The sequence below is a fragment of the Lonchura striata genome, chromosome 1A (genome assembly GCF_050655825.1).
Source record: "Lonchura striata isolate lonStrDom1 chromosome 1A, ASM5065582v1, whole genome shotgun sequence".
Taxonomy (NCBI): Eukaryota; Metazoa; Chordata; class Aves; order Passeriformes; family Estrildidae; genus Lonchura; species Lonchura striata.
In genome coordinates, this window is record NC_140741.1 from 3109380 (window position 1) to 3135924 (window position 26545).

Sequence of the window (26545 nt, forward strand, 5' to 3'; positions counted from 1 at the left end):
CACAAGAGGTTCAGACACTTTAAGCTAATGAATCAGTTAAACAGATTGATCAGCAGTCTGTGAAAGGATTTAAGCAACTAGGCTGCCTCTGAGATTCACTTTCCTTGTTGAGAAGGACAAGAGGTTAAACAACCAGGCTGAATAAAGCCATAATATAATTTGATGTGCAACAGGGATGCTTTTATAGTCACTGAAACAACAATCAGGATGGAAGTTTCCTCCACAAGTCGTAAAGCTCCAAATACACTAGCTGAAGACTGAACCACTCATCTGATAGAGAAAGAACCATATTTTTCCATCTTCTCCTTAGGGGTTGTCATGATGGAACTTGGAGTGCCAGAGAGAAGAAAGAAGATAATTCTGTCAACTTTCTGTATCTTCATCAAAAGTATGGGAAAACCTTCTGGAATCTTTTTCTCAGGGAGCTGACAACTGTGGATCTTTACACCACTACATATGAGCCCAGAGTATAGCTGGTTACAAACACTTCCACAGACACCAGGCACAAATACCTGTGATTCAACAACAGTGCCAATTACTTCCATGTGTCAGGAAATCAATCTCGGTCTTTTCCTCCTCCATTTAACTTCCTACAGCCACCAACCTTAATTCCCAGTAAAACCATTCTACCTCTTGCTTCTCTTTCCCCCACCTAAGATGAAAACTGCCATGGAATGCTAAGAAGTTTCCCAGATCTCTCATGGGAAAACTCCTGTGCAGCAGCACTAGGATACCTGACTGTGTTTGCAAGGAACAGAACAATAGTTCTTTATGAGGAGCACATTGTCTTAAATGTAGCCTATGAGAATACAGCAGTTTCTCTGCTGTTTGTCATTACTGTGTCCCAGCTCCAGGAGGCTGCTTGTATTCTGCTACTGAGTACACCCAACAGATGTTCATTCCTGATACTCTGGTCATCTCAGCCAGTTTTCTTCACAAAGTACCTGTGTGACCATTTCTTTTCTCCTTTTCTTCTCTCTTCCTACAGACTTGTGTTTTGAGTTTATAAAGTATCATCACCAAAAGGCAGAACAAAAATCAGCTTTCCAAAGAGGCAGGCAAGTTTTGTGATTTTCTCAAGTCTATAATAGCACACCTCATGTACACACACTGCTGCAGTTACAGAATCACAGAATTGGTAGGATTGGAAGAGACCTCTGGAGATCACCCAGCCCAACCCTCCTGCCAAGACAGGGTCACCTGGCATTCACAACCTTAATCGTGGTATTTCTTCATGGATCAGTTTTGCGTAACACTTGTGGTGAGCAGTGTGGGAGTCCAGGGCTTCCCTCTGGCTGCCCTGGCAGGTCTGGGACCCTGGCAGGGGTCAGGAACCCCCCTGGACAGAGCCCCAGAGACACTGTCTGTGATCTCTGTCCATGGAAAAGAGTTTTCAATCTTACAGGATTAATTACCAGCTCTGAGGGTTTGATATCAGTAATAATTAAGTGTGGCACGGGTTCAAAAGTCAAATTTTAGGAGTTAGATTAGGGGTTCACATGGGGACTAGATGGAGGAAATTGGGTGTGTCTTGTCCTTTTTCTCCTTCTTCATGCCCTCCATGTCTCACTGTGGTGTTGGCATTTTTCTGTTGGTTCAGGCTGGGGACACACTGTCCAACGTGGGTGACAGATATTGGCACGTTATTGTAAATCCAGCCCAGGGAGTTTCTGGTATTTAATGTTTGTACCATCCCACTGAGGGCAGAGCCCCACACACTGCCCTGCAGGACAGAGCTGGGCAGGGCAGCAGAACATGTGAGAGATCAACAGAATAAACAACCTTGAAACAGCACAGACCAATTATGGCTTCTGCTTTGGCAGTGGGGCTGACAGACAGAGACTTTCTACAATCTCAGAATCATCAATACCACAGATTCCGACAGAGCAGATCTGGAATTCCTTATCCTTGGTTTGCAATTCTCCAGATCTCACGCTACCTAAAGCGTCCCAAGTAAAATCCACCATTACTCACCTTTTTACCCTCTGTACTCTCCCCAGTGACGTAGGAGAGTTTCCGACGGACGTAGAAGAGCATGTCATCCTGCCGGGGAGCCCACTTCTCCATGAAATACGTTGAAAACATCCAAGTCCAGAACACAATACGGTCATCTTTGAAACACCCTAAGAGGCACAGAAGAAAGGAGAGAGAAGAGTTGTGAATGAGGATGTCACTTTTGCTTGTGCCTAACACGACACCAGAACTGTAGTTCTACGTTGTTCTGTGGTGCACAGACCTGCTGCTATCACTTGGCCTGAGCCCACAGGCTATCCTGGGATATTGTCAAGCACATTCAGCAACCAATCTGCCCCACAAGCACAGGCCAGGGCCCAGGGGCAGACCCTGGCTTATTGTAAATGTATGTGAACCCAGTAGGAAGAAACTATGATGTCTGACTCCAGAAGGCTGAATGATTTCTTTATTATAACTATGCTAAAAGTCATTAATATACTATATAAAGGAAGATACTAAAACTACAAGCCTGCTTTCTCAAACTACCACATCTAACTCACAACTCGTGAACCTCTCTGAGAGTCCAGCCCCAGGTGGGTTGGATTGGCCACCAGGCTCAAACAATCCTCACCTGAATCCAATCAAGCACTCACCCCAGGTAAACAATTCTCCAAACACATTCCACATGGGAAAACAGGGAACAGAAACAGAAATTGTTGTCTCTTTCTTTCCTCTGTGCTGCTCCATGAAAAAGTCCTGAGAGAGAGGAGAATGTGCCTGCCTCTGCTATGAAGAAGAGCAGGGCCAATGCATGAGGAAGAGCACGTCAAAGCCACACTCAAGCACTGTCACAGACAGGTGGTGACAGTACATGCTGCAATTACTGATCTGAAGCCACAAGGTGCCCACAGGTTTCTTATGGGGTCTTGGGGGATTACAGCCAGTCCCTCAGGAACTAACAGCTGATGCCTTCCTCAAACCGATACACAGAAACAAGAATGTACCTGTGACTGTAATTCACCCTCTCTCTGACAAAGGAACAAAATCCAACTCAAGGAAACGATGAGTTCACAAGCCTTGGATCCCAATTACACAATGAAAAGTGGCAGGAGAAGGACAGAAATGGGAAGAGGAAGATGCCACGAAGTCTTATTCAAGGAGACAAATGACATCAGCATCAGCAATAGCACTGCAGTTGGCCTCTCCCCAAGAAAAGGAGGCACAGTAGAGGTGACATCTCATTTTGTGAAACTCTTCAAAGCTCTCACTGTATTAAAAAAGCAAAGGGTGCTGCACCTTTTGTATTGCTAAAGATAAGAAGAGAACACAGTCCTGTGCCTGGTGACAGGGGAGCTGATTACTACTCCATGGAGTGATTGCATCCCCTCCCCAAAGCCCTACTGAGTGATAACTGGCTGTTATAATCAAGCTGTTTTAAACGTGGGGAGAGAAACAATAAAAAATGCAAATAATTATATTGCTGACAAAAAAAAAACCCACAAAAAACTAAAATAGATAGTGGGGATAATGGATGGTTATTATGTACAAGACAGCAAGACAGGTGGAGGTATATGTACACACATTCAATTGCCAACCCCTCCACCAGAACACCTATCCTTTACAAGATGTCTTCAGCACATTTTCCTACTTCACTCCATGTGCAGTATTTGCCAGAAAAAAAATCTTTCTTCCAATCTTTAATTACTGGGGTGGGCAGGAGATTAGACTTTCAAAATTTTTGGAGACAAGTATGTGAATGAAAGAAAAAGATGAAGTGTCTTCAAACTAAATAAAAAAGCAATACTGAAACCACAATAAAAATCCACTGATGGACCATGCAGAGAATACATTAATCAACATCAAGCAGGACAATATTTGAAAATATGTATATAGTTGATTTTAAAAAAGGGAGAACAGAAAAAGGCCAAAATAGTTAGTTCCCAGTGCAGGTTAATTATAAACCACACTGAAATTATTTTATTTGCATTACTGCAGTGAAGTAGTTTCAATTACTTAAAGCAGCATGGAACGTAACATGCAATCCTGAATGAACATAATGTGCAATCCTGAATAAAATCTGCACTAAATCTAAGGATTATCCTTTTTTTTTTTCCAGTGGACAAATGGAATCGAGTGGTGGAGAGATCAGATACAGGATCCTGGGCATCTTCATCATGGGAGTGTCTCCTTAGGGCACAGATGAGCAGGACTGTGTACAGCAAATAGTTACACCTGAGAGCATGCAAGAGTGGATTCCAGTGTGTTCAGACTCACAAAACCAGTCTGAAAAAAGGACAGGATCATCACTGGTCTATATATTCACACAGGAATATCAAGAAGAGGAAAAGAACTCTTCAGGTCTAAGGACAATCCTCACAGACACAAGGTCAAATGGCTCCAAACTAGCCACTGACACATATGCAGGCTGGAAATTCAAAGCCACGAAGTTCAGGAGCAGCACCCTCAGCTGGAATAGTGAAGGCAAAAATCCCTGCAGCTAAGACAAAGCTCAACTTGGTTAAGAAAATTCCTGCGGTACCCCTGACAGCCGAGGACACCGTGACCCAGTCCTGCTTCTATATTTAGCAAAGAGCAGAAAATGGCACACGTTCATCGTCATTAACTAATAGTCCCAAAGAAACTTTTTAAATCTCATGGGGTTAGAGCACCTGAATTCTCAACCTTAATTAGGTGGGGAAAGAGGATTGTCCTGAGTTCCTCTGAAGTTCTAAGAAAGACAAAGGAAAAACTAAAAAAATGAACGTACATTCTGTAAGAACCATCTCTGAAAGTGCTCTAGTGTTCAGAAATGCATTGCTTTGGTTTGCTCCACAGACAAGGAAACAAAATTAGTCTAGGCAAGGCACTCCTAGATTTATAATGCACAATCAAGTTACCTAAACCCAGCATTATAAAAAAGGGTTTATTAATCACTTCTAGATTCTTACAGTACATGCAAAACTCTGAGAAACTGTCCATGAGCTGCTGACACCATCAGGTGTGTTTCAGGCTATAAACCACAGGAATTTACTGTGCTCACCTAAGTATTTAGGGGTGGTTATATGCTATATATATGCTAAATATATATGCTATACATTTCTGGGTGGTTATACCTGCAGGAGAACAGAACTGGGTAGAATACCAGGACTTTGTGTGCACTTTTACCCGTGCTGGGGACCACAGAACAAAGTGATTCCACGGATTCAGCCTTAGACAGAAAACCTGTAGACAAAAGTGCTGCAGCACTGAACCTCTTTCAGCACTGCAGCACAATGCAGGGGAAAATCCCTGGAAACCCTTAGAGCCACATTGGATCACTGGCAATTTCAAGCCCACCTACAGCTGATGAGATGTAAAACTCTTCTCCATGCTTCAGAGATGCTGGCAGATTCTGCTGTAATTAAAACCAGCCTAAAGATGCTGTGACAGTTCTGACTGCAGTGGTTAAAGGACTCGTCTTGAAGGCAAAAAGAGCCAAAGCACAGCAAAAGGGCTGCTTTTATTCAATTCTAGTAGCAGCAGAGAGGATGTGCAACAGCACATAAGAAATAGCCTTTAAAATCTACTGTTAAATTGCATTAACTTGAAAAAGAGACAAAACATATTTATTTGTAACCAGAACTTCTTAAAACTTGAGAGGGAGAAAATCTATTACAATTTAAAGCCAGAAACTGTCAGATCCAGTATGTCCACTCAGGAATGCCTTCAACTATTACATCCCCACATTACAGCAATTTTGGTCATTTACAGCTTCTCACGTGAAGCCTTCCAGCTTTGCCAAGAAGAAAACTGGAAACATCTACAGTTGAGAGCATGTAGCAAGTCAGCTTCCTGAAAATGCTCCTCCACTAGCAAATTACACTTCTAAAAGAATAAAATGGAATTAAGAGTTCAGACTACAAATCTTAATAAACCCAACATTGGTTATATAATTATGAGACCTTTGTCATTAACAAATCCTAACTACAACAATTACTGTAACTATTCATTTACATGTATTTTATCTTCATTAAAAGTAAAATTCATGCCAACTGCTTTGCAATAAATGTCTTTCTTCTCACCTATTAGGTTTTTATGCTGAACATTCATTTCTGGGAACTGACTTCATATCCATATAGGAAATTGTGAATTTATTTTTTTTAATGCTTTTCAAAAAATCACTGGATAAAAGGAAGTGTCAGGTTATTATTTTGCTTCAAAAGAATAGAATAAAAGATTTCTCATTCAGTGGGTAATAATTTTTTCAGCATGTACCACTCAGAGCTTAGAAGAACAATAATTTCAGCTAGACAATGTTTCTTGCTCTGCTTTTATTTCTTTGGTCTGCCAGGAGATACTCCTCATTGTGAAACATTATAAAACTCATTTCATCCAACATTGCCACAGTGATCATCTGTAAAATAACTATCCTTAGATGTTTAGGAGTTAATGAAACACTAATGAAGGTCTTAACAACCTCAGCATGGTGACAAAATGAGAGTTCTAAGCAATTCACACTGTACTTTTAATTTTTGTTCTGAGTTCAGCCAAATATTCTGCAAGGAGTTTTTCCTGCAGCTCCTACTGTTTTAACTGTTCCCTCTCCTGACAGAAACTGCCTCTTCTCTATGCATCTACCCAGGATTAGAGCCAGACCACAGCAAGATTAATGAACATAAAACCAGGCAGTCCTTTTTGGTACTGGTCATTACTGCTGTGCCACAGAGCACAGACAGCCCTGCCAGTCAAAGTTCCAAACACTCAATGCATGTCTCATGTATTTAAGGACTTAACTTGGCCCCAGTGGTTATTTATAGACTTTTGGGATGGGAAGAGGAAGGCTCAGGGTGAAGAGAATCCTCAAACACAACTACCAGTTCTACAATTTGCAGGAAAAGTTTAGGAAAAGCAAAAAAAAAAAATACAGTACTTTGAGATAAAAAAGGTGTAAGAGATGGCTCTAGCCCACCTAGGAAAGGCCCAAAAGAAGAAAAAAGCAGCCAAAAGAGCTTCTGGCCTTGCAAGGCTCCCCAGCTGGAGAACACAAAGTGGAGGGCAAAGCACACAGAGTAGGGCTTAACAAATCATCACCTGAAAGGTCTCTTTCAACATTTCTTTTGGGGCCCAAAAGTTTAATTACCTCCTCAGCAACAAAGGGGAGCTCAAGGGGCATGAGGCACAACACTTCTGCACACTTAAACCATCAGAGAAAGAGAGTTTAATCAGAAGGAGATAAAACAGTGAAAGCAGAGCCAGACAGATCTAACCATAGTACCTGCCTATTTTGAAGGAACTCTTTCACTTATTTAGACACTGAATAAAAAAAAAAAAAAACAAAAAACAAAACCCACAACATTCACAAATTATCCAGGTTGTACAGAAGGCATGAAAATTCAAGTCAAAAAACCACCAGAAGAGGGTTGTGTGCCCCCATCACCAACTCTTTTGCAGCCCTGCCTGACTATTCCATCTATCAGGATAAGGCAATATTGTCATCCTGTCATAGAGATGCATCAGTTAAATAAATACCTTCCAAGTATTTCATTTGTAGTTAATGAGAAACATGCTTTAAGCTATTCTTTGTCAAAAATGCTCTCAGGTATGTAGCTTATGATTCTAATGTAAGCAGAGATGAGCCTAAGAGCATCCATGGAAACACAGGAAAGACACCAAGGGCCTATTTAGACACTGGTTATCAATGTGAGTATCTGGAACCACCACTTGGAGTGTCCTGACAGGAAACCACAGAACTGCAGTTTAACCTCTTCCTAAACCACCTCCCTGCCAGCACTTGGATCTGCATTGCTTAATTAAACAGTGACACAAAGAGCTTATTTTTCTTCTCTCTTAGGAGTTTCTTGGGTTTAACACTGGGGTATTTTTCTGCAGCACAATGTCTTACATTGGGTTTAATGATCAAAGTTTTATATCCAGTAACTCCACAGAGTTACTAAGAGATCAGCATACAAACACCACAAAGCAGCTACATTCAGATAATCAAAAACTGCATAGTACAAAATTAAAGAAGAAATATTTCAAATTCTCTCTGTATTACACCTCATAGAGAAACACTACTACTGGGCATTCCTGATGAGGAAATCCCTTGAAGAACACTTTCCTTTTAATTGCAAGACATACAAAACCATCATGTAAGAAGAGCCAAGCCCAAAGGTTGTTTACCCCAGTATTGTGCCTTGACCAGCCAGCCCAGGAGATGGCCAGGAGGGAGCAGAGGATGATGCAGGAGTGCATCACCCTCCTCCTCGGTACCCTCACAGTGTTTCTGTGCCAGAGACCAGTGACCCTGGCAGCTCCTGCAGGCTGGTCATTCCTCTCACCTGCCCATCATCTCCTTGGACACACCCAGACTTTCACAACCTGCAGGTGTTTGTGACCATGAAACCCGCAGCTGTTGCCATACAGGAGCTGGTTTTGCTTGGTTTGGGAATTTTTTAGGGGCTTGGGGGTTTGTTGAGATATTGGGACACAACACAAATGATGGATTTTGGACCTGATTAGCATAAGAGATTTGATAACGGGATGCCCTGGCAAAAGCAAACAGAACTTTGAGGATTAAAAGAAGATTCAATCAGACTGATTTGCCAGAAAAAGAAAATTTCATTAAACTCTGCAAGCAAGAGATGTGATATGCATAGGTTTCTGTATGTGATTTTAACCTAGTCACTGTAGCAAACATTACTAGTTGTCCTAAAGCAGTATATAAGCATTGGTAGTCCACAGTAACTTTGGATTCTGACCACTGAATCAGTCTTCCCCATCTCTCATCACCAACAGGGGTTTTCTTTCCTACCAATTTCCAACTCTAAGCAATGGTTTTATTCCCAGAAAGGCCCAGTGAGCAATTGCTGCCTCCACACTGTATCCACAGCATCTATTCACAAGGACCTTGTGGCACACAGGACCTGAAGCCTCCCTTTGCCAGGCTGACAAGCCCTACCCTGCTAGACAAGTTCCCCTGTACAAAAGTCATCCCCAGAGCACCTCCACAGCCCTTCTCTGAACTTTTTCAAGTCTACAGTATTAAAAATGAGCAAATGCCACACACCTTTCTGCACTTTGGGCTGCACTGAACACAGGAATAATTACATCTCCCAAACTAGGCAGTACCAACTTGCTCTGTGAAGATGATGTTTGCTACTCAGCGAAACCCAGGGGCGCAGTTTCTGATGCAACAAATTTTGGGGTACAAACACGCCTTTCCACAAAAGCATTTCCTCTTCTTCCCTGCTCTTCATACCTCACTGCAGAGCTGGAGCACAACTAAAAGGAAGAACCCGTGTGCACAGGTAGAACAAAAGTGCAGATTTCACATGTGCTTGTGCACAAGGGGACACATCACCAGGCCTAGGGGAGGGGACCTTAGAGCATCTGCAGGCAACACTTCAAACCAGTTTCACAGCCACGTCTGCAGCTGCACAGTTTTGCATTAAGAAAATTCATCCCAGACCTCTTCACCTTAAATACATCTTTATCAACAATACCTTACACAGGAAAGCTCACTAGTTAATATGCTTTGATTTTCCAAGATTAAATTTATAAAAACCCACTGCATCAGCAACGGAAACCACTCCTCCCACCTGAGAAAAAAACCTTGCCACTGAAGAGCAATCGACCAACACAAGTTTCTCAGCTGCCTCCCTTGCCCTTAAAGATCTTGTACAGATGTTTCTGAACCCAAATAATTATTTTCTGCTATTTTCTGTTTTACTGAATTTCCCCCAAGAGAGAAGGGATTCACAGAAGTAAACTTGAATGTGGCTTTAGGAACATCTGCAATAACAAAAGCAGAACAATACACAACACCAAGGGGTTCTGTTAATTGCTTTTTCTATGGCAAATTGAACACCTCCTGGTACAGAAACCAGCCAAAGGCCAGTAGAACAATTCCCACAGAGAGCTGTTACCTTCTGAGAGAAGGTACACCACAGCTCAACTACCGTGGTGAAATGCTGAAAGCATTCTCTTTCAGATTTGGGATTTTATTTTGGTTTTGGGGCTTTTTTTCTTCCTATTTTCTTACCAAATTAAGATTTTTCTGCCCAGTACTCACCTCACCATTCTAGATATCAATAACATATCTACATCATCAACTGCTTTCTAAAGTACTTATGGTCACTTCAGAACTTCAGCTTCTGGAAGACTTTTAATTCCACTTTCTGAACTTCACATATAATCTGCCACTTTGATTAAATTTATGATGTTTGTTTTTCCTTTGTTTCCTGTCATGCAGAGCAGCCTAGAATGACCTTGTGTCCAGCACAAGTTCATGTATTATTTAAGTTGAAGACACATAAAGAGAACAACACAGCTGATCCTGCAGCTCATGCTAAGGTTTACACAACAGCCATGCAGTGTCATTTATTATAGCACTTGATGCTGGCCACCAAAATGCAAAGGACACACAAATGTTTGTGTAGTGTTTTGAAAGTCCACTAGAAGTGATAGAGAAAAAGTATAACTGAACATGACTGAGGTTAAACACTGGCCAGAAAGTTTGGCTGGGTTTCAGAGCTTCCTCAAATTTGGACCCTTTGATTCTTCACATCCTGATAAAAAACCCAGCATTGCTTATATGTCACTTCATTTCATGAAAGTAGTGAGAATACTGAAGGAAAAGAAGTGTTCATTGCACAAAAGCATCAAGAAGCCTCACTGTTTGGACTCTGGGCATTGCAGTTTTCTGCTTTATTCTCCTTGGGATGGTTTCTGTATTACTCAGAAGTGGAAGATGGGAGAGAGATTACTTTCTTTTACCCACATTTGTTTCAATTCTCCATTTCCATTTTCACCTGCACTTCTTCCACTGCAGAAAATTGCCTCATAGCATCATTGCTGAGAAGACAAACATAATCTCCTCTAAAAAAATATTTGTAAAATGTACTCCTAAAGTTCATACATCTTCCTGCAGGTCTCTTCTTTACTATTACATTATATGCTGAGGAAACCATCATTTCAGTTAACACTCAACATTGAATCAAAGCCTGCATAATTTAAATGCATACACTTCTGTGCACCATCTACTGATTTCCACTTTGAAAAAGTAGAATTCAAATGGAACCATAATAACATGAGAAATATCTGCCAACAAAAGTAACCCTAGAAGATAAATTTACAGAAAAATCATCAACTATGACAGGCCAGTATGAAACACTAAATAAAGAGAGCATTTTATGGGTACGTGGCAGTTTACTTTGAGCAAAATCCTAGCAAGGGTCAACGCAATTGAAAGAATATGGTTACCTGCTACTGAACTGCAGTGCACAGAAATAATAAATCCATTTTCATCTAACAGTTGTCAGCTGCTTTGCTGTACTTCAGCCTCTCAAAGCACGTGGTAGTTCAGCTCCCTGGAAACAGCACCAAGCTCTCAAACTATTGCAATTCCCAAAGGGCTGCAGCATCACTTCGACAGCTTTTATTCACTCATTAGGGAAGCACCAGAGGGATCACCTTGCAATGCCTTTCATAAGAAAGGACTGCAGAAAAGGCTGCTGTGTTTGAGAGCTGGCCTCACTGGGGATTTAGTGCAGGGGTGCACATTCTCCTTCATCAGAGGCAACCCCATGGGATGCAGGCACTTGAAATCCAGGGAAAGAGGGACAAATGTGACATGTTTCCTGCTGCTGCTCTCAGGATTACCCAGCAAGAGTGTCAAACCTTCCCAGACCTAGATCCAAGCTGGAAAGGTTACTTGGCAACTCAGAAAGCACGCTGACCCTGCTGGAATGCAGAAACAGGTCTGTAACAGTACAAATATGTGTTTTCACTGCTAAAATGCATGCTATTTTTGTTCTCTGCCAAAGCAATCCCTCTGATCAAAGACTGCTGCTTCTGTAAATTCATGACATCCAAGGTCCCTATTTTCACACTTAATAAATACCACTGTCAAAGCCCTGTCTGAGAGGCTACTGTGGTAGATGAGGCAAAACCAGCAAATTGTATTTTAGAAGTATTCCAGCCTTACAAAACTACCAAGATTGTGGTGACTACTGATAATTCCATGTATGTACCTCCCCCAGAACTTTATCTTTGCCCAGGCTGCTAGTTAGCAACTTGCTGTCAAGGCAGAAGGAAGGAGCACTTATCACAGCAGCAGCTGGCAGAGAAGCAGAGTTATTTCCTATCCATACTCACTATCACAGACTGGTATTTGCCAAATTCAGTTTCTTTTCTGGTTAGAAACATCAGCAGCATCTTTATGAGTGAGGACTTGGCAACTTTACAGTGGAAGCCATAATTCTCACTTACCTTCTACACCACAAACCCACTCACTTTTAGAAGCTGACAACCAATACTTTCACCTATCTTGCAGCCAAGATTTAAAAAAAACTCTTGTTTGACACTGCCATCTCTTAGCTGGTTGCCCTACCTGATATGCACACGTAAGACAACCAATCTAAAGAAGAACGTATTTCTTAAAAAAAATAATTAAAAACAAAAAAAAGCAGCCCTTTAAAAATCCCACTTCAGGTTGCTCAGCTCTGGGTTGTCCAACAAACTGAGTGTCTTTGCCAGCACCTGGATATTTCAGTGAGTTAGGCAGCACTCCCTTTAGCACTGCTATTACTTTTAATGCAGGTTTCTAAGGCAATAAATACACCTGTTTAGATAGAAATAAAAGTGAACTGCCTGCCCACTCACCTACATCCCAGTGAAATCTCCTCTTATGGTAAATGCAGGCCCCCTCTTTAAACAAACCACAGTCATGCATGGAAGAAAAATGTTTCCTCTAACAGCTTTTTCCTGTGAAACCATCAAATTGCCAAGGAAGCATGCCCAGGCTGTCCTGCAGGCATTGCAAGGTTGGAGACCATTGATCCCCCCATCAGCACCCCAGGTTTTCATGCTGCAGGCACCTCATATGTGTGAGGAAAGGGATAGTTCTTAACAGTCCCAAGTAAGGCACGAGAATTTCATTTAGTCCACAACCAAACAAGTGGAAACAAGAAAAAAACTGTCTCTCTGTGGAAATGGTCATTACTGGGACAGAAGAGGGGAGGGAGAGGACAGGGAATTTAGTCTTCCATTCGTATTTTAGCTACTGAAAACATGCCATCCCTTTCCATTGGTAACCAGCACCACTGCTCCACCTTCTCATCCCAAGGGCAGCCTTGCACAGGTACAGATCCCTGCAGACCTGGAAGGGTTTGGACATGGCTGTGTCACAGCAAGCCGGGCACGGGGACAGAATCCTGGGCTAAAGAGCTGAGAGACTCTGAAGCTTTTTGCCTCCAACCTGCAACAGGTCCATTGTTCAGCACTTCAGCTCTGCTTCTTCTGCCCTCCTTCCCCTCCCTGGGTCTCTCCACCCACCACATCACCCTCAACAGGCTAAAAAGAATTACAGAAATGGCTTATAAACAACCAGAGAAAGTCACAACCTTTACCCACTGAGAAATCACTTCTTCTATCTCATGACAGTTACAAGGGGAGCATGTGAGAAAAGTCTGCCTTAGAAAATTCCTCAGCACAAGCACCACAAGGCAATGTCTTTTACAGCCTTTGCTCACCACTGGACTTGCAAACATCCTCCCCTGAGGTTTTGATTACACAGTTTACTGCCTTTTGATGTGGCAACTACTAGTTCAGAAGTAAAGAAAATAAATTTTAATATTCTTTTATTCAATCATTACAGCACTGAAACACAGATCCTGCATTTGAAGAGACACACCAAGGCTTTAGATACAGCCACAGTAACTCCAGTTTCTCCCTATCCTTTTGTTTTCTGTAAATTTTAGGAAATGCCCTCAACCTCAGGTTTCACAGACAATGACAAGCAAGTACGAGGTAAGCATTACATTTTTACTCGCTGCATTTTGCTGAAGAAACATTTGGGATTCCCTTCAAAGTTTCTTACCAGGGAAGGAGACAGAGGAAGGACATCTCTACACTTCATTTTCCCCTTTTGACCCATTCAGAAGAATACAGCCTAAAAAATTTGAACCTTGAGTTTTCTTCATTTCTGGTAGTTGTAGAAAATAATTCAAATTGGAAAGGAACTTTTGCTGCAAAAAAATCACAGACAACTCTGTGTTCATGTTTCTTTGTTTCTTGTTAATAAAGCAGAACTTATTTACAGGCCAGAGTGGCCTTCTACACAGCAAGTCTAAATTTTTAGTCTCTTTATTTTGAAGATACCTAGAAATCTTACTTTAGAAATTAATTCAAGACAGCAAGATTGTAAAAGTGGCAGAGTACTTGGGATCTCACACTTGGCCTGCCTTTCCATTTTTCCATTTGAGACTCACAAGCACATTTTCCCCATTGGCTTCTAGGAGCAACTGGATGCTACTCAAATGTAGAACAAATGCAAAAGGATCATTCTTCCATTCAAAAATACTTCTGTTGTCTCACAGGATTAATGCATCATATTAAATATACACAGACATATGACTACTTAAATATCTATCAACAAATCAGTTAGACTGACAGTTGCTGAACAGAAGAAAGTGAAAAATCTTGTCATTCTATTCTGGTCATTCTTAAAGCACCTAACGCAAACATTTAAATTGTTGTTCCTTTCTTAACTGAAAGAAAGGAAAAGCCACTGATGAAGAACAACCCAGAATGAATCTGAAAAGTCAAAGAACTCAGCATAATGTAATCTATGCTTTTCATTTCAAAGATCAAAGAGGATGAAATAATTTCCCCTTTAATGATGTAAAATATGGGTTCCTAACAGTTCAAACGATGCTTTGAGTAGAGTTTAGTCACACTTGTTATGAAAAACAAGGGTCATCTGTTCAGACCTTCATTATTTAGGCAGAATTAAACTACTCATTACAAACAAACAAAAAAGGTACTTCAACATTCTTACAAAGTATATAAAAAGCTGGATCATCATTATTCAGAAAGACACCTGGGTTTACAGAGCTTTCTCTCCAAGTTGTACTGCCATGAACTTGCTACTTTCCTTCTGAAAGGATGAGATCAGGCAATCACTAAGCAGGAGTGAGGCAATAAATGCAAATCCTCAAGACTGATTATTCACTCATACTGAACTCCCTGTGTATTATTATTTTATTACTATGTATTACAGACCACTGAGTTTTATGGAAATTTGAAACCCACCTTTCAGGGTCCTTTAAGTAAACATATCCCTTATTGGAAATGTAGCACTGCTAGACGTTCAACATCTCCTGTGTCTGCTCTCCAACAACACAGAGGAATAAATTTCCAGTGAAATCCTTCACAGCTCTTAGTAGAATGTTATAAATCCATTTCAAAACACTCCCCTCATCTTGGCAATGTTTTGGCATCTACAGGCAATTAAATCAAGCTCTTCAGAGTGCAAAGACAGCTAAAGCTTCCACTAGCATTTGAATCCATTCCTCAAGCTCCTGATCACACCAGGTCCTGCAAGGCAGGACCAAGAACTCCCAATACACTTCTGCCTTTCATCCAAGCTTGGCAGTTCAGACATGCAAACAGAGTTTGCAGCTAAAATTACCTGTGTTACTTCCAGACACAGATAATCAGAAGTAATCTATCTTCCACCTCCATGTGTTCAAAGGAAACCCCAGCTAAGTGTTCACCCATATTCCTACAGGAGACCTGACAATGCAGTACCAAGAGATGGATAAAATGGGAGCAACAGCCAACACAATATTCCTGACACTTGAAATCACTCTGGCTGTGGTGACAGGGCAATTCCTGACATGGACCTTTGCATGGGAGCTTACGAAAAGCTGGGTCACTATTGAGCCATAAAGATTTTCAACACAAACAGCAAAGCCAGGGCAGTCTCAGTCTGACTCACCGAGCACATCTTGCCTAAAAAGGAGGAACAAAAAGCCCAATGATGTCATTTTCCACAGGGAAACACGACAAAGTTCAGCAGATCGGGCCAACTCAAATGCACTTCAGCAAACTGTTGTACCTGGAAACAACCCAGAATTCTTCAAATGTGAAGCACTCATGATTGCCTGACATCTGCTCTGCCTTCTGAGATAAGAAAGAAAATTATGCAAAAACTATTCTGCAACACCAAAAGCAGCCTCAATACCAGCACCAGTAGCTGTTTCCACACTGCTGTGGCAGGACAGATATGGCTCCAAAATGAACTGCTCTTCACATCACAACACATTACCTGCCTGCAAAATACTACATTCACCTAAAGGGACTTAACTTGTCACCCCTAAGGAAATATGTCTCTGAAACCACCAGAGTAGGAAGATAAACAATATTACTGTTTTCAGGGTTCAATTTCTGCATAGTACTAGCACACTGTCTATACCAGAGACCAGCCAAACCAAAATGACAAAAACTTCAGTTTTAAAGCCTTGAAATTGCAGAAAACCCTGTCAATCTTCACACATACAATTTGTGCCTTAAACAGAAAGAATTCGGGGAAAAAATTCCTCAGGACTGTTGGTGCATCTGATTAAGTTCAGCTAACAGCAGTGCTGCTGCAGTGTGCCCAGGTGACCACAGCTCCACAGCAGCAGGATGCTGTATTTGCCTTTCCTGGATCCTGGCTGCATTCTATTTCCTGTGTAGAGAAAGGTAATCAAAACCCACTTTACAACCACACACCCCCCAAAAAAGAGCAACTTTGATTCCCTGAAATTCATCCTGCTTAACCCAATGGCCTGCAGACAGACCAAAACCAGCTTGTTTCACATACTTTTGAAAGCTCTCTGCAAAAAGCAGCTTCACTATTCAGTGGGCTCCTGACACCATGAATTGGTTTTGTGCAGACTTTCTCTTTCTACCTTATTGTTCACTTCCAGGTACACTTAAAACATCAGTGAGCTGCTACCTGATCCTACCGAGTCAGTTTACAAGGATAAATACAATGCAACAATCATCACTAACTCTTTAACTGCAGGGTTTTGGTTTTCCAGAAATGCAGCTGGACATCAGACACTGTGTATTTGAAAATATTGAAAAGTCTGCATCCTCTGAGCCTTTTCTCTTGATCAGCACCTCAAGCACTAACAGCTAGAGGGGAGACCAACACAGTTAATTCTTCAGGAAATTCCAGTTTTCATTCCTTGGAAAGAATCCAAAGAAATAGAATGTTAAATCTTTAAAAGATCCATCCTGAACCTTATAGGTAAGATTGTCCTAATCCCTAAGACAAACCTCCCATCCATCTTAAATTCCAAAACAGAAGTCAGACTTCCAAATTGATTTACAACTTACTAAAGATTTAGAGCACACTACTAGGACAACAAAACTAAGCACCTAAGGTTACTAGAGCTACAGTATTACATAAATAAGAGATGAGTTACAAGGCCCCATAACATTTCAACACTACATTACATCCCAAATATTCATAAATACTCTGACTGCTCCCATTATCAGTCTTATGGATTCATAATTCTGCCCAGAGGGACACAAATAATAAAATTTTTTATTTTTTATTTTTTTTAATAAAAAAGGGGAGGGGGAATTCAGCAACTTCTGTTAGCATCCAAAAATGAACAGCAGCATGCCATGCCTTAGAAACTTAACTGCTCCTTCTGGTAAGGCAACCAAATGTTCTGGAAGGTATTTTGTGGACTTTTTTTTTTTTTAGGGTGGTGGTGTTGGATTTTTTCCTAGTTTTTAAGAAAAATCTTGCCTCTCTACTTCAGCACCTCCAGTCTGATCTTGATTATTTGAGCATGTACACTCCCAAGCAGGACATGAAAAATCCCATAAGGCTTCATCTCTATTAAAATGAAAGAACCACCTAATAACCCAACTGTTAAAAAAAGATATGAAAGCTCTAATAAAAGAGAGTCTGTTATATTATCCATGTGGCATCTGTCACACTCCAGACAGAAGCTATTTCTTTGCTATTTGCTCATCTTTATCCAACTACAAATCTGAGGTTCAATACCTCAGGGTATTTACCTAAGGGTAAACTGGTTAAATCACTTTGATTTTAAAGTATCTACTATAACTCTGATTTAAATAATCTGTTCTGATCTTGCACTGTATTTGCACTTCCTAGAACTCTTCCTGAAAAGAAATACAGATTCCTCCTGGTTAGAATGTTTTTGGACTGATCAGGAAGCTACTCTATAAACACTTTTTTGTTTTACTATTTGTAAGATTCTTACATTGGTATCTTTTTTTCCTCCTCAGTATTTGACTATACATTTTTTAGTGAACATTCCATATTCATTAGCTGCAAAAACTTTATAAATAGGGCAAAAAATTGTGCTAATACTAAGAGAAAAGTCTTTTTAAACTGGAATCAAATAGTTCTAAATAAAACAAACTCATTGGTGAATTTGTTTGTATACACGCCTCAAGTTTTGTTAGGACAGATGTGATTTTCATACCTTCTTGTTACTGACAGATCAAAATACGAAAAAGCTTTACAGCTTTTGTAGTTTTTCACCTTTGGCTCCACAACTCTCTGAACCAACTCCAAGAACGAAGAACGTTTTGTGTCTGCTGGAAAGTGACTCCTGTCAAACCAGTTCTGTGCTGCAGTAAATCCTCTGCAGACACTTCCACCTACACTGTGGATATGCTTCCTTCAAAGTTACAGACACAATTATACCCTTCTTGAATATTATAATTTAATTCAAGTTACTACACTATGAAAAAGCTAAGGCTTGAATCTAGTACTTCCAAATCCAAATTAATTCTCCTTTTAATATTTCATTTCAACCTCTTTCACTTCCCCAAAAAAATTTCTTCCCCTCTTCTTCATCCCTTTACCTGCATTGTGCTTCCATCACAGTGACCAGCATTTACTGTGTGCCACTCCCCTCCTCTCAGTGATAGTAAAAGGGTTTTAAAATCACAGGGATTTAGGGTTAAAAGGAAAAATAAGCTTAGTAGGCTCTGGAAAAATAAACACCCTAAGCACATGAAGAACTTGTACTTGCTAGAACTGCACCTGTGTAGCTAGTACATGATAAATGATATAATTGTTAGATGTGATGATTGTTTAGTAATTAAATAGTATATAATTACTGTTTAATCGTAAGAATAATCATGATAAACTATGGTCAGGGGCCTAAGAAAGATCATGAGAAACTCATGTCAATGCATACAATAGAACAATTTAAGTTTAATAATTAATATGTGAGTTATATAAGGATAGAATATAAAATACGTTCAGCTCGAAAGCCGTGTCCGAGTCAGATTTGGGTCTGGACCCCTGATTCCCAGAGCTCTAAATAAAAGGACCTGGATACAATCATATCCTGTGATTATGTGTGCTCCTCAACACTGAGATCAGGAAGGCTGAAGGATTCTTCCCAGGTGCTGCTCCTGGAGGCCATGTGCCCATGAATCACTGACAGTCTGTCTCACACGATGAGCCCCGAGCTTTGCTCACAGCCACTGCTGCACAAACAAGTCCAGGCAGCCCCTGCCTTTGAGGATGAACATTGCTGCTTTTTTCCCTTGCTCCTGTGCCAAGTGCACCCTCCTCTCCTCAACAGCTGTGCAAGCCCCAGGACCACCAGGAAAGCAAGCACAAGAAACTCTTCCTGACCACTGGGCTTCTCTGCTGGCACCTGGAGCAGGTTCCTGTTGCACACCTCAGTTTTCAGCTGCTGGTTAAACACACCCTGTGGAGTGCTGCACTCACCTTCTTTTCGGGATCTCCACGACTTCTCCAGTTCTCACTACACGTCCCCATTACAGACCAGCCACAGTTCAAGAGATTGTTCGGATCTATCCACTTATTTTCTCTTACTCATTCTAAATTCCAGCACAAATAAAGTCACGCTCCACCCAAACCCACTCTACTACTCCAAAAGCAGGGCAAATTGTCACTGAATGACAGAAGGACAAGGAAATAGAGTATCTGAAAATGTTACACAGTAGTGTCACGAACCACCAAAAACAACACACTCCCCAGTTCAGGGATTTGGCCAAAAGGTAACTTCAGAGGTGAGGAGACACACAGCACATCTGCGTTCCCTCAGGAGGAGAAATATTTCACCACACAAGTGTTGCAACCAGCAGCATTTCAGAGTGGCCTTAGTGCACAACACCAGAGCTGTCCAACTGGGTGACACAGCCAAGAATTCCTGGAGAGACCTCACCCTTCCCAGCTCGGTAAATAACGACACGAGTCATTATTCTGAAGTGCTACATTTTGTACACTACACAAACAGGACATTACAGAAAAACCCACCACACAGGGGGAGTTACATTTTTTAACAAAGCCTGTCCAAATGCTTATGTGACGTTCTTGAAACAAAGCAACTCCTCTCACCAAACCTCAGTGTCAGCAAAACCAGCAATTTCCTCCTCCTTGGGCTCATTTCTAGGAAATACACAACAGAGAGGATGGCCAAGTTATGACCCACTGAGTCCCATTTTATAGTTAGGGGATTAGCAGTACTCAGGGAAAAGCCACTGCTGGAGTCTTTGCCAGCTGATTTGAAGGGAACTGAAAACCAACAGGTTTCACCTGCTGATACAGCTCAGAAGGATATGGCCACTACAAAAAACCCCACCACAAACATAAAACCAGCTGTGGGTGTGTAGGTCCCGAAGTCCCACAGGTGATGTGCCACACCTGATGTGTGTTAACCACCTGAACCAGACAGGACTGTGACTACTTTCATGACTTCTGAACTTGAGGAAAATCCATGACATTTTCTGTGTGCCAGAGCCCAGCATACTCCAGAACAGCCCAGGCTATTCCAACTGTGTTGCATGCCTTGTAACAGAATTCATTGGTACAGTGCAAGCATGCATGAATTTAAACCACAGAATCACACCTTGGGTTCATCTACAGCTTCTACAAGGAGGTATTTAAACAATTTACTAACCTGGCAACAAATCACAGCACAGAGGAAAGAGCTCTCATCAGGCGGGAACTACAAAGTTGGAGAGCAGGGAACACACTGCAAAATGCACATTTCCACACAGGGACAGACACACAGGGCAAGTCTCATGATGGGCTCTTGTGGATGTGTGCCCAGACACAAGCAGAGAAGAAGAAATATCTCTGCATGGTCTTTCTTACCAGCTACCACAGCTTTTCCCTTTCCTAATTTCAGCAGGAGAATGTGATGGTGATATTTCTCTTCCTGGCAGTCTGTATCGTGCATTCAAACATGAGATGGCCAAACAGGACCTGACAGAAGCTTTCCAATGAATGTAATCTCATAGGCATTTAAATTTTGTGGGCTTTTCCCCATTTCGTTTACAACTTCTTTGCCACAACGTTTTACTTACTTTATTAGGCCCTGTAGCTTTCAACACTACATCACATTCCAGAGAGCCAATTCTATCAGAAAAAGGCATAAAGAACCAAGAATTATTTCTCTTTGTTCACACAAGATTTCACTCTGTGGCAAAGCAAAAGGAAAGAATAGAGAGCCCATTCCTTCCCAGGGAGACCATAGCAAGCACTGGCAGACAAACTGATACATAAAGGCAGAAAAACAGAGATTCCCCATGTTCATCCAAACCTCACAGCCTGTAAAACCTGAATGAGAACTTATTCTGAGCTTTTAACAAAGACTCAAAATGGATGAGACTTTTGAGGCCTTATAAACAAGCTGAGGAGGGAGGAGTCATTAATACAGGCACCGTGAGAGAAACCAGTGTTGTGTATCAGTTTTCATCATTTGAAGCACTGCCCCTACAAGAACTTCTGGATATTCACCCCCTTAGAACACAGGTCCAGTCCTGGCTATACAAAAGCTTAGAATAAGGTAGGCAGAAATTTTGGATGTGAAGAACAATTTCCATGATCTCTACTGCTGCATATAAAAATGAGTAATTTATATTCATTAGCCTGGTCAGAAGAGCTTCCTAATGTGAACGATTTTGGTTAATGAGCTGCCGTACCAATCTGCTGCCTAAAGTCGACCGAATTTCAAGCCAAAACTTCTGTTTTGCACAGCATAAGCTTTGCCAAAAGCTAAAAGAAAAGACTCGCCGTGTGAAATTTGCATCAACCGAGATGAAAATAAGCAAGACGGAAAGCTTAAGAAAATGAACGGTTTAGAAAATGAACCGACCTGCAAGAGCCACAACAACATCCTGCGCTGACTAGAGCGCGGCAAGCAGCGTGAAGTCATTTCACAGAGCAGAGCAGGGAGGTGGCAGGCTCACAATCTCTAGAGAGCGAGCATTGGCAAGAGGCACTAAAACCCCGCCGCTTCCATCCCCGAACACACCGAGCGGGGCAAACACGACGCGGGCTGGGCTGCGCGGTGCTCCTGACCGCATTCCTGGGGAGCGCTCAGACAATGGAGCGGGGGATGCGCCCGGGAGCGGCCGGGGGATGCGCCCGGGGGCCGGGGCGGCCGGAGGGCCGTGCCCGGGAGCACAACAGGTGATGGTGGTGATGGTGATGCTGGTGCCGACAGAGAACCGGGCCCGCACCCCGCTCCGCCGGGGCTCGGCCGCCGCCCCGCCCCGCCCGACTCACCGAGGCCGCCGCCGTCGTGCCGGAGCCCGGCGCGGCTCCGCTCCTCCGCTATGGCCCGCAGCATGTGCCGCAGCGAGCGGTCCGCCTCGCCGGCCGCCTCGCCGTCCCTCCGGGCGCAGGCCATGCCGCCGGGCTCATGTCAGAGCGGCGCTCCCGGCCCCGCAATCCCCGGGAGCGCTCCCGGCCCGGCCGAGGCCCCGCGGGACGTCCCCGGGCGCCGGCGGCCACTCCCGGCGCTGCCCGGCCGCGCTGCGCCGCTTCCTGCCGCTGCTGCGGCCGGGCGGGACCGGCGGCGCCGGCTCCGGCCGGGAACGCCCACGGGGCGGGGCCGCCGCCCGCCGGCATCCCGGCAGCCCATCCTGCAGCCCGGGTAACCCGTCCTGCGGCCCTGACATCAGCCAGCGCCCTGGGAAACCGATCCTGCATCCCTGACAATCCATCCTGCATCCTGGGAAACCCATCCTGCATCCCTGACATTCCATCCTGCATCCTGGGAAACCCATCCTGCATCCCTGACATTCCATCCTGCATCCTGGGAAACCCATCCTGCATCCCTGACATCAGCCAGCACCCTGGGAAACACATCCTACATCCCTGACATCAGCCAGCAACCTGGGAAACACATCCTGCATCCCTGACATCAGCCAGCATCCCGACAACTCACACAGTCCTGCATCCCTGATCTCTCCTGGCCCCTCCCCACTGATGTCATAGATGAGCTGCTGCCTCCTTCTTGCTCTCCGTGTGTCCTCTGTGGGGACAAAACCCAACCTAAGGTGTCTGCTGAAGTCTCTACCAAGATCTGTCACCTCTTCCTGAGCATTAGCACCTCTTGTGAAAATCAGGAATTGATGATCTCGGGGAATAACCCAGCTTGGGATGCAGAGATTGGATCCCACATCCTCCTGCAGCTGGTGGTGGCTGGCCACAGCAGATACCAACAATGGCCAAAACTTCCTCAGAAATTTATGGTTTTCTAAGCCACCGTTGGAGAGCAATGCCACCACCTTCTCAATTCTCCTGCAAACAATTAGTTCAACATTTTTTGTTTGTAATATTTCTTTAGTTCCTAAAAATACTGTAAAGGCTTAGGCTAACTGTTCTTCTCTCTGAAGCCCCATTTGAGAGTTGGCAGGCCTTGCAAGTAGTGGTGGGGAGAAGCCAAAAGGTCAGAGCACTTCAAACATGAGTCGACAGCATTTGAGAGTCGGGCTTTTTGCTACAGCATAATAAGAAAGAATATGAAATACTGCATGTCCATTCTCTGCAATGGCATACATTTAGCCCATGTTGCTAATTTCACTTTCATGTCAGCTTTTGACACCAGTAAATTAGCAATCAGACATGAATGCATGTCTTGGTTTGAAAAGACAGGTGTCTGCTGAGGAAGGCAGGAGCCTCCCTTGAAGTGGAGAATGTAAATGCCCTCCCTCTGAATTATTATAATATTGAAATTAAGGGGCTCTCAGACAAAGATGTGGGAGTATTTGGGGGAAAATAAAAATAAAAATGCAGTAGTACAAAACAACACTGACAGGGTTAGAATACAAGTAGACAACCTGTGGGTCAGGGTGTTGGCATCAATCCCATTCCATGGTTGGAGCAGTAATCCTGTAAAGGGTGGAGTTTTCTTCTGAAGGTCCAGTGGTGATGTAGATGGGCCTGGTCTTCTTCTGGGAATCTAGTGGAGAAGAAAGCTGCTCCTCTGGGAATCCAGTGGGAAAAGGCTGTTTCTGGTGTTCCAAATCTCAGATTTTATCCAGGCAGGAATTTTGCTCCTTCCCCTGGGCAGAGCATTATTTGAAATCAGGCGACCTCTGATGGGAAGAAACGATGATGTCAGAAGGCTGAAGGATAGCTTTATTAAAACTATACTATATTACATTAATATACTATTTAAAGAAATACTATACTATTCTACATAGTTACTTCTTACTTACCTAATTACAAACTCGTGACCTTCTGCTGAGAGTCTGAGCCACAGCTGGATTCAATTGCTCATCAAACCCAAACAACCTTCACCAGAATCCAATCCAGCCATCACTTCAGCTAAACAATCTCCATCCCACATTCCACATGGGGGGAACAAAGGAGCAAAGATAAAGATTGTTTTCTCTTCTTCTCTCTGTGCTTCTCCTGAGAGACAGAATTATGTCTCTCTGTCCAGACAATGTGACTGTCACAGAGCATCTCACAATGGGATGATGTAATTTTATCAGTTGTGCAGTGATACTCAGTGGCCCATTAATAGAAGGTATCTTCTGAAGTGAGGATTGGTTGTGGAATAGATAAAGAAAACTGCTCTACCTGGTTCTAACAGGTGGCCTAATTAACAGCAGATAACTGCCCCACCTCTAACAGATGGCAATAGATTACACACCCACCCCCAGCCACATCTTGCATTTCCAACCTAAGACACACTTCCAACAGTCACACACTTGTTTCCCATGACACCAATATAGATGAGTATTTTCTGTGGAAGGCCCTTCTGCTGAATTGGATAGAGGAGAGAAATTTGATGTAGCATTTTGCTAGTAAAATATCTAGTTCTTTCATAAAGCAATAGAAAACAGGGACATACAAACTCAGGATTTAAGCACTTCTTCCCTTGTTAAATCTGATAGTCCTTTTTCTTGGAGAGAATGAAGTTTGCAGTCACATGTTAGCCTTGTGAATGCTAGAGTTAGAGTTATTTATCCCATGGGGAACACTAGCATAAGACTGTCCTGTGCCATTATTCTCCAAGTAGCTCCTGACATTGTCAGGAGGAGTGACAGTCTCACTTCCCTCACATCATGCTGTACCCACTGATTGGCTGCAGATTGCTTCTGGATCCCAACAGCACTGTCATGTTGGGGGCACACAGGAACACTTGTGTCACCAGCCAGTAGCCACACCCTTACAGCAATTTCACTAGAGTCTCCAGGAGTTCAGCCTCTCTGCTGTACCCTGAGCACTATCCATAAAGTTCCAGCCATCCTGGTTTTAAAAAACAACAAAGGAAACCTGCTGCTGCCCTGTCCAGGCCTTTTATAAAATGAAGAGGTATTCCTGCCCCTTCTTAGCTCCCCACCCTACCTTCTTTTTCTCTGGCTTCCATCAAAACACACCCATGCACAAAAAAATGCAGAGGCTTGGCTGAATTCTTCTTTGTACCTTAGGATGTGTGTTCTATAGAGCAGAAAGGTAAACACAAAGGCCTTAGGCTTATTAAAAATATCTAGCTAGCTTAATGTACACCTTTTGCACCAGTCAATAACAGTCACCTTTGCTGTGTGAAAGTCATGCAAGTTATTCATATGAGGCTATATTTTCCTTACTATATTTATTTTATTAGCAGTTAATGGTGACAGCCTGAAATATGTGCTAATAAGACAACATGGGGTGTGTATATGTAATGATGAAAATGAGTTTGTAAGTTAGAAAATATGAATTTATTAAATGCATTTGAGTGTCTGTCTAATGGCTGAGTCCTCCACCTGACAGTCCTGACCCTGGCAAGCCTATGTGGCTACTTGCAACCTGTCAGAGACCTGCATTACCTGAGCACTTCAAGCTCTCTATGTGAATAAACTATTGCAGGAACAGACTTTGCAACTCTGAAGCTTTGGAAATTCTATTCAACCAATTAGAAACATGCAAGTACCCCCATTTTCCTCATATGTTCTTTACTGATAATAAGAAACTAAGATTAATAGCAGCTGTATGTAGGAAATGAATGTTATATCTTGCTTGAAGACATGGGCTGTGAAATGCAGTTTTTTGAGGAAGAGATTAAGCAATTTAAAAATTTGAATCCTATTTTAGTCTCAAATTGGGATGTTGCCATCTTTGGCAGTCTGCTGCTCTGCTGAGGGCTTGCCTATGGGTCAGTGGTCATCCAGGCAGTTTATATGCAAAGAACAATTCTGTAATCTTTACTTAATTGCCTCCCTAACTGCATCAACTGACTTAGGACGTGGCAGTTTGAGGCCTCCCATTATAAACTGTGTTAAGTTGGCCAGCTTGAAAAAGAAATTAAAGTTACTTCTAAAACTTCCTCGTGTTCAGCACAGGCCTGATTTTACTTCCAAGATTAAACATACAAGTTACTGAAAGTTTTATGTACAGAATGTTAGAAAATCTTTTTTCAGCTATAATAATTCTTTAACGTTAGATCTCTAAATGCACAGCAGAATACTTAAGGTCATGCAATTTTGAAGTTAGAGGTGCTTTATGTGTCTAGTTTTCTTTTGCTCTTCC

At 42.5% G+C, this 26545-nt stretch overlaps 1 protein-coding gene across 5 annotated transcripts in view; it reads right to left on the bottom strand.

The window, feature by feature from the left end:
- Nucleotides 1-26545, bottom strand: part of KIAA0930 (KIAA0930 ortholog) — a 74502-nt gene that overhangs the window by 21814 nt on the left and 26143 nt on the right. For 2 of the 5 annotated variants that reach the window (XM_085570144.1, XM_085570142.1), the window contains exons 4-5: nucleotides 23863-24120; nucleotides 1975-2123 (exon numbers count right to left, since the gene is read on the bottom strand). In XM_085570144.1, coding sequence (XP_085426270.1) covers nucleotides 1975-2085 — 111 coding nt within the window. In that variant the 5' untranslated portion in view covers nucleotides 2086-2123; nucleotides 23863-24120. Of the gene's footprint in view, nucleotides 1-1974; nucleotides 2124-22303; nucleotides 22511-23862; nucleotides 24121-26545 lie in introns of those variants that run through there. The other 3 variants (XM_085570141.1, XM_085570140.1, XM_021529917.2) reach the window with 3 other exon arrangements.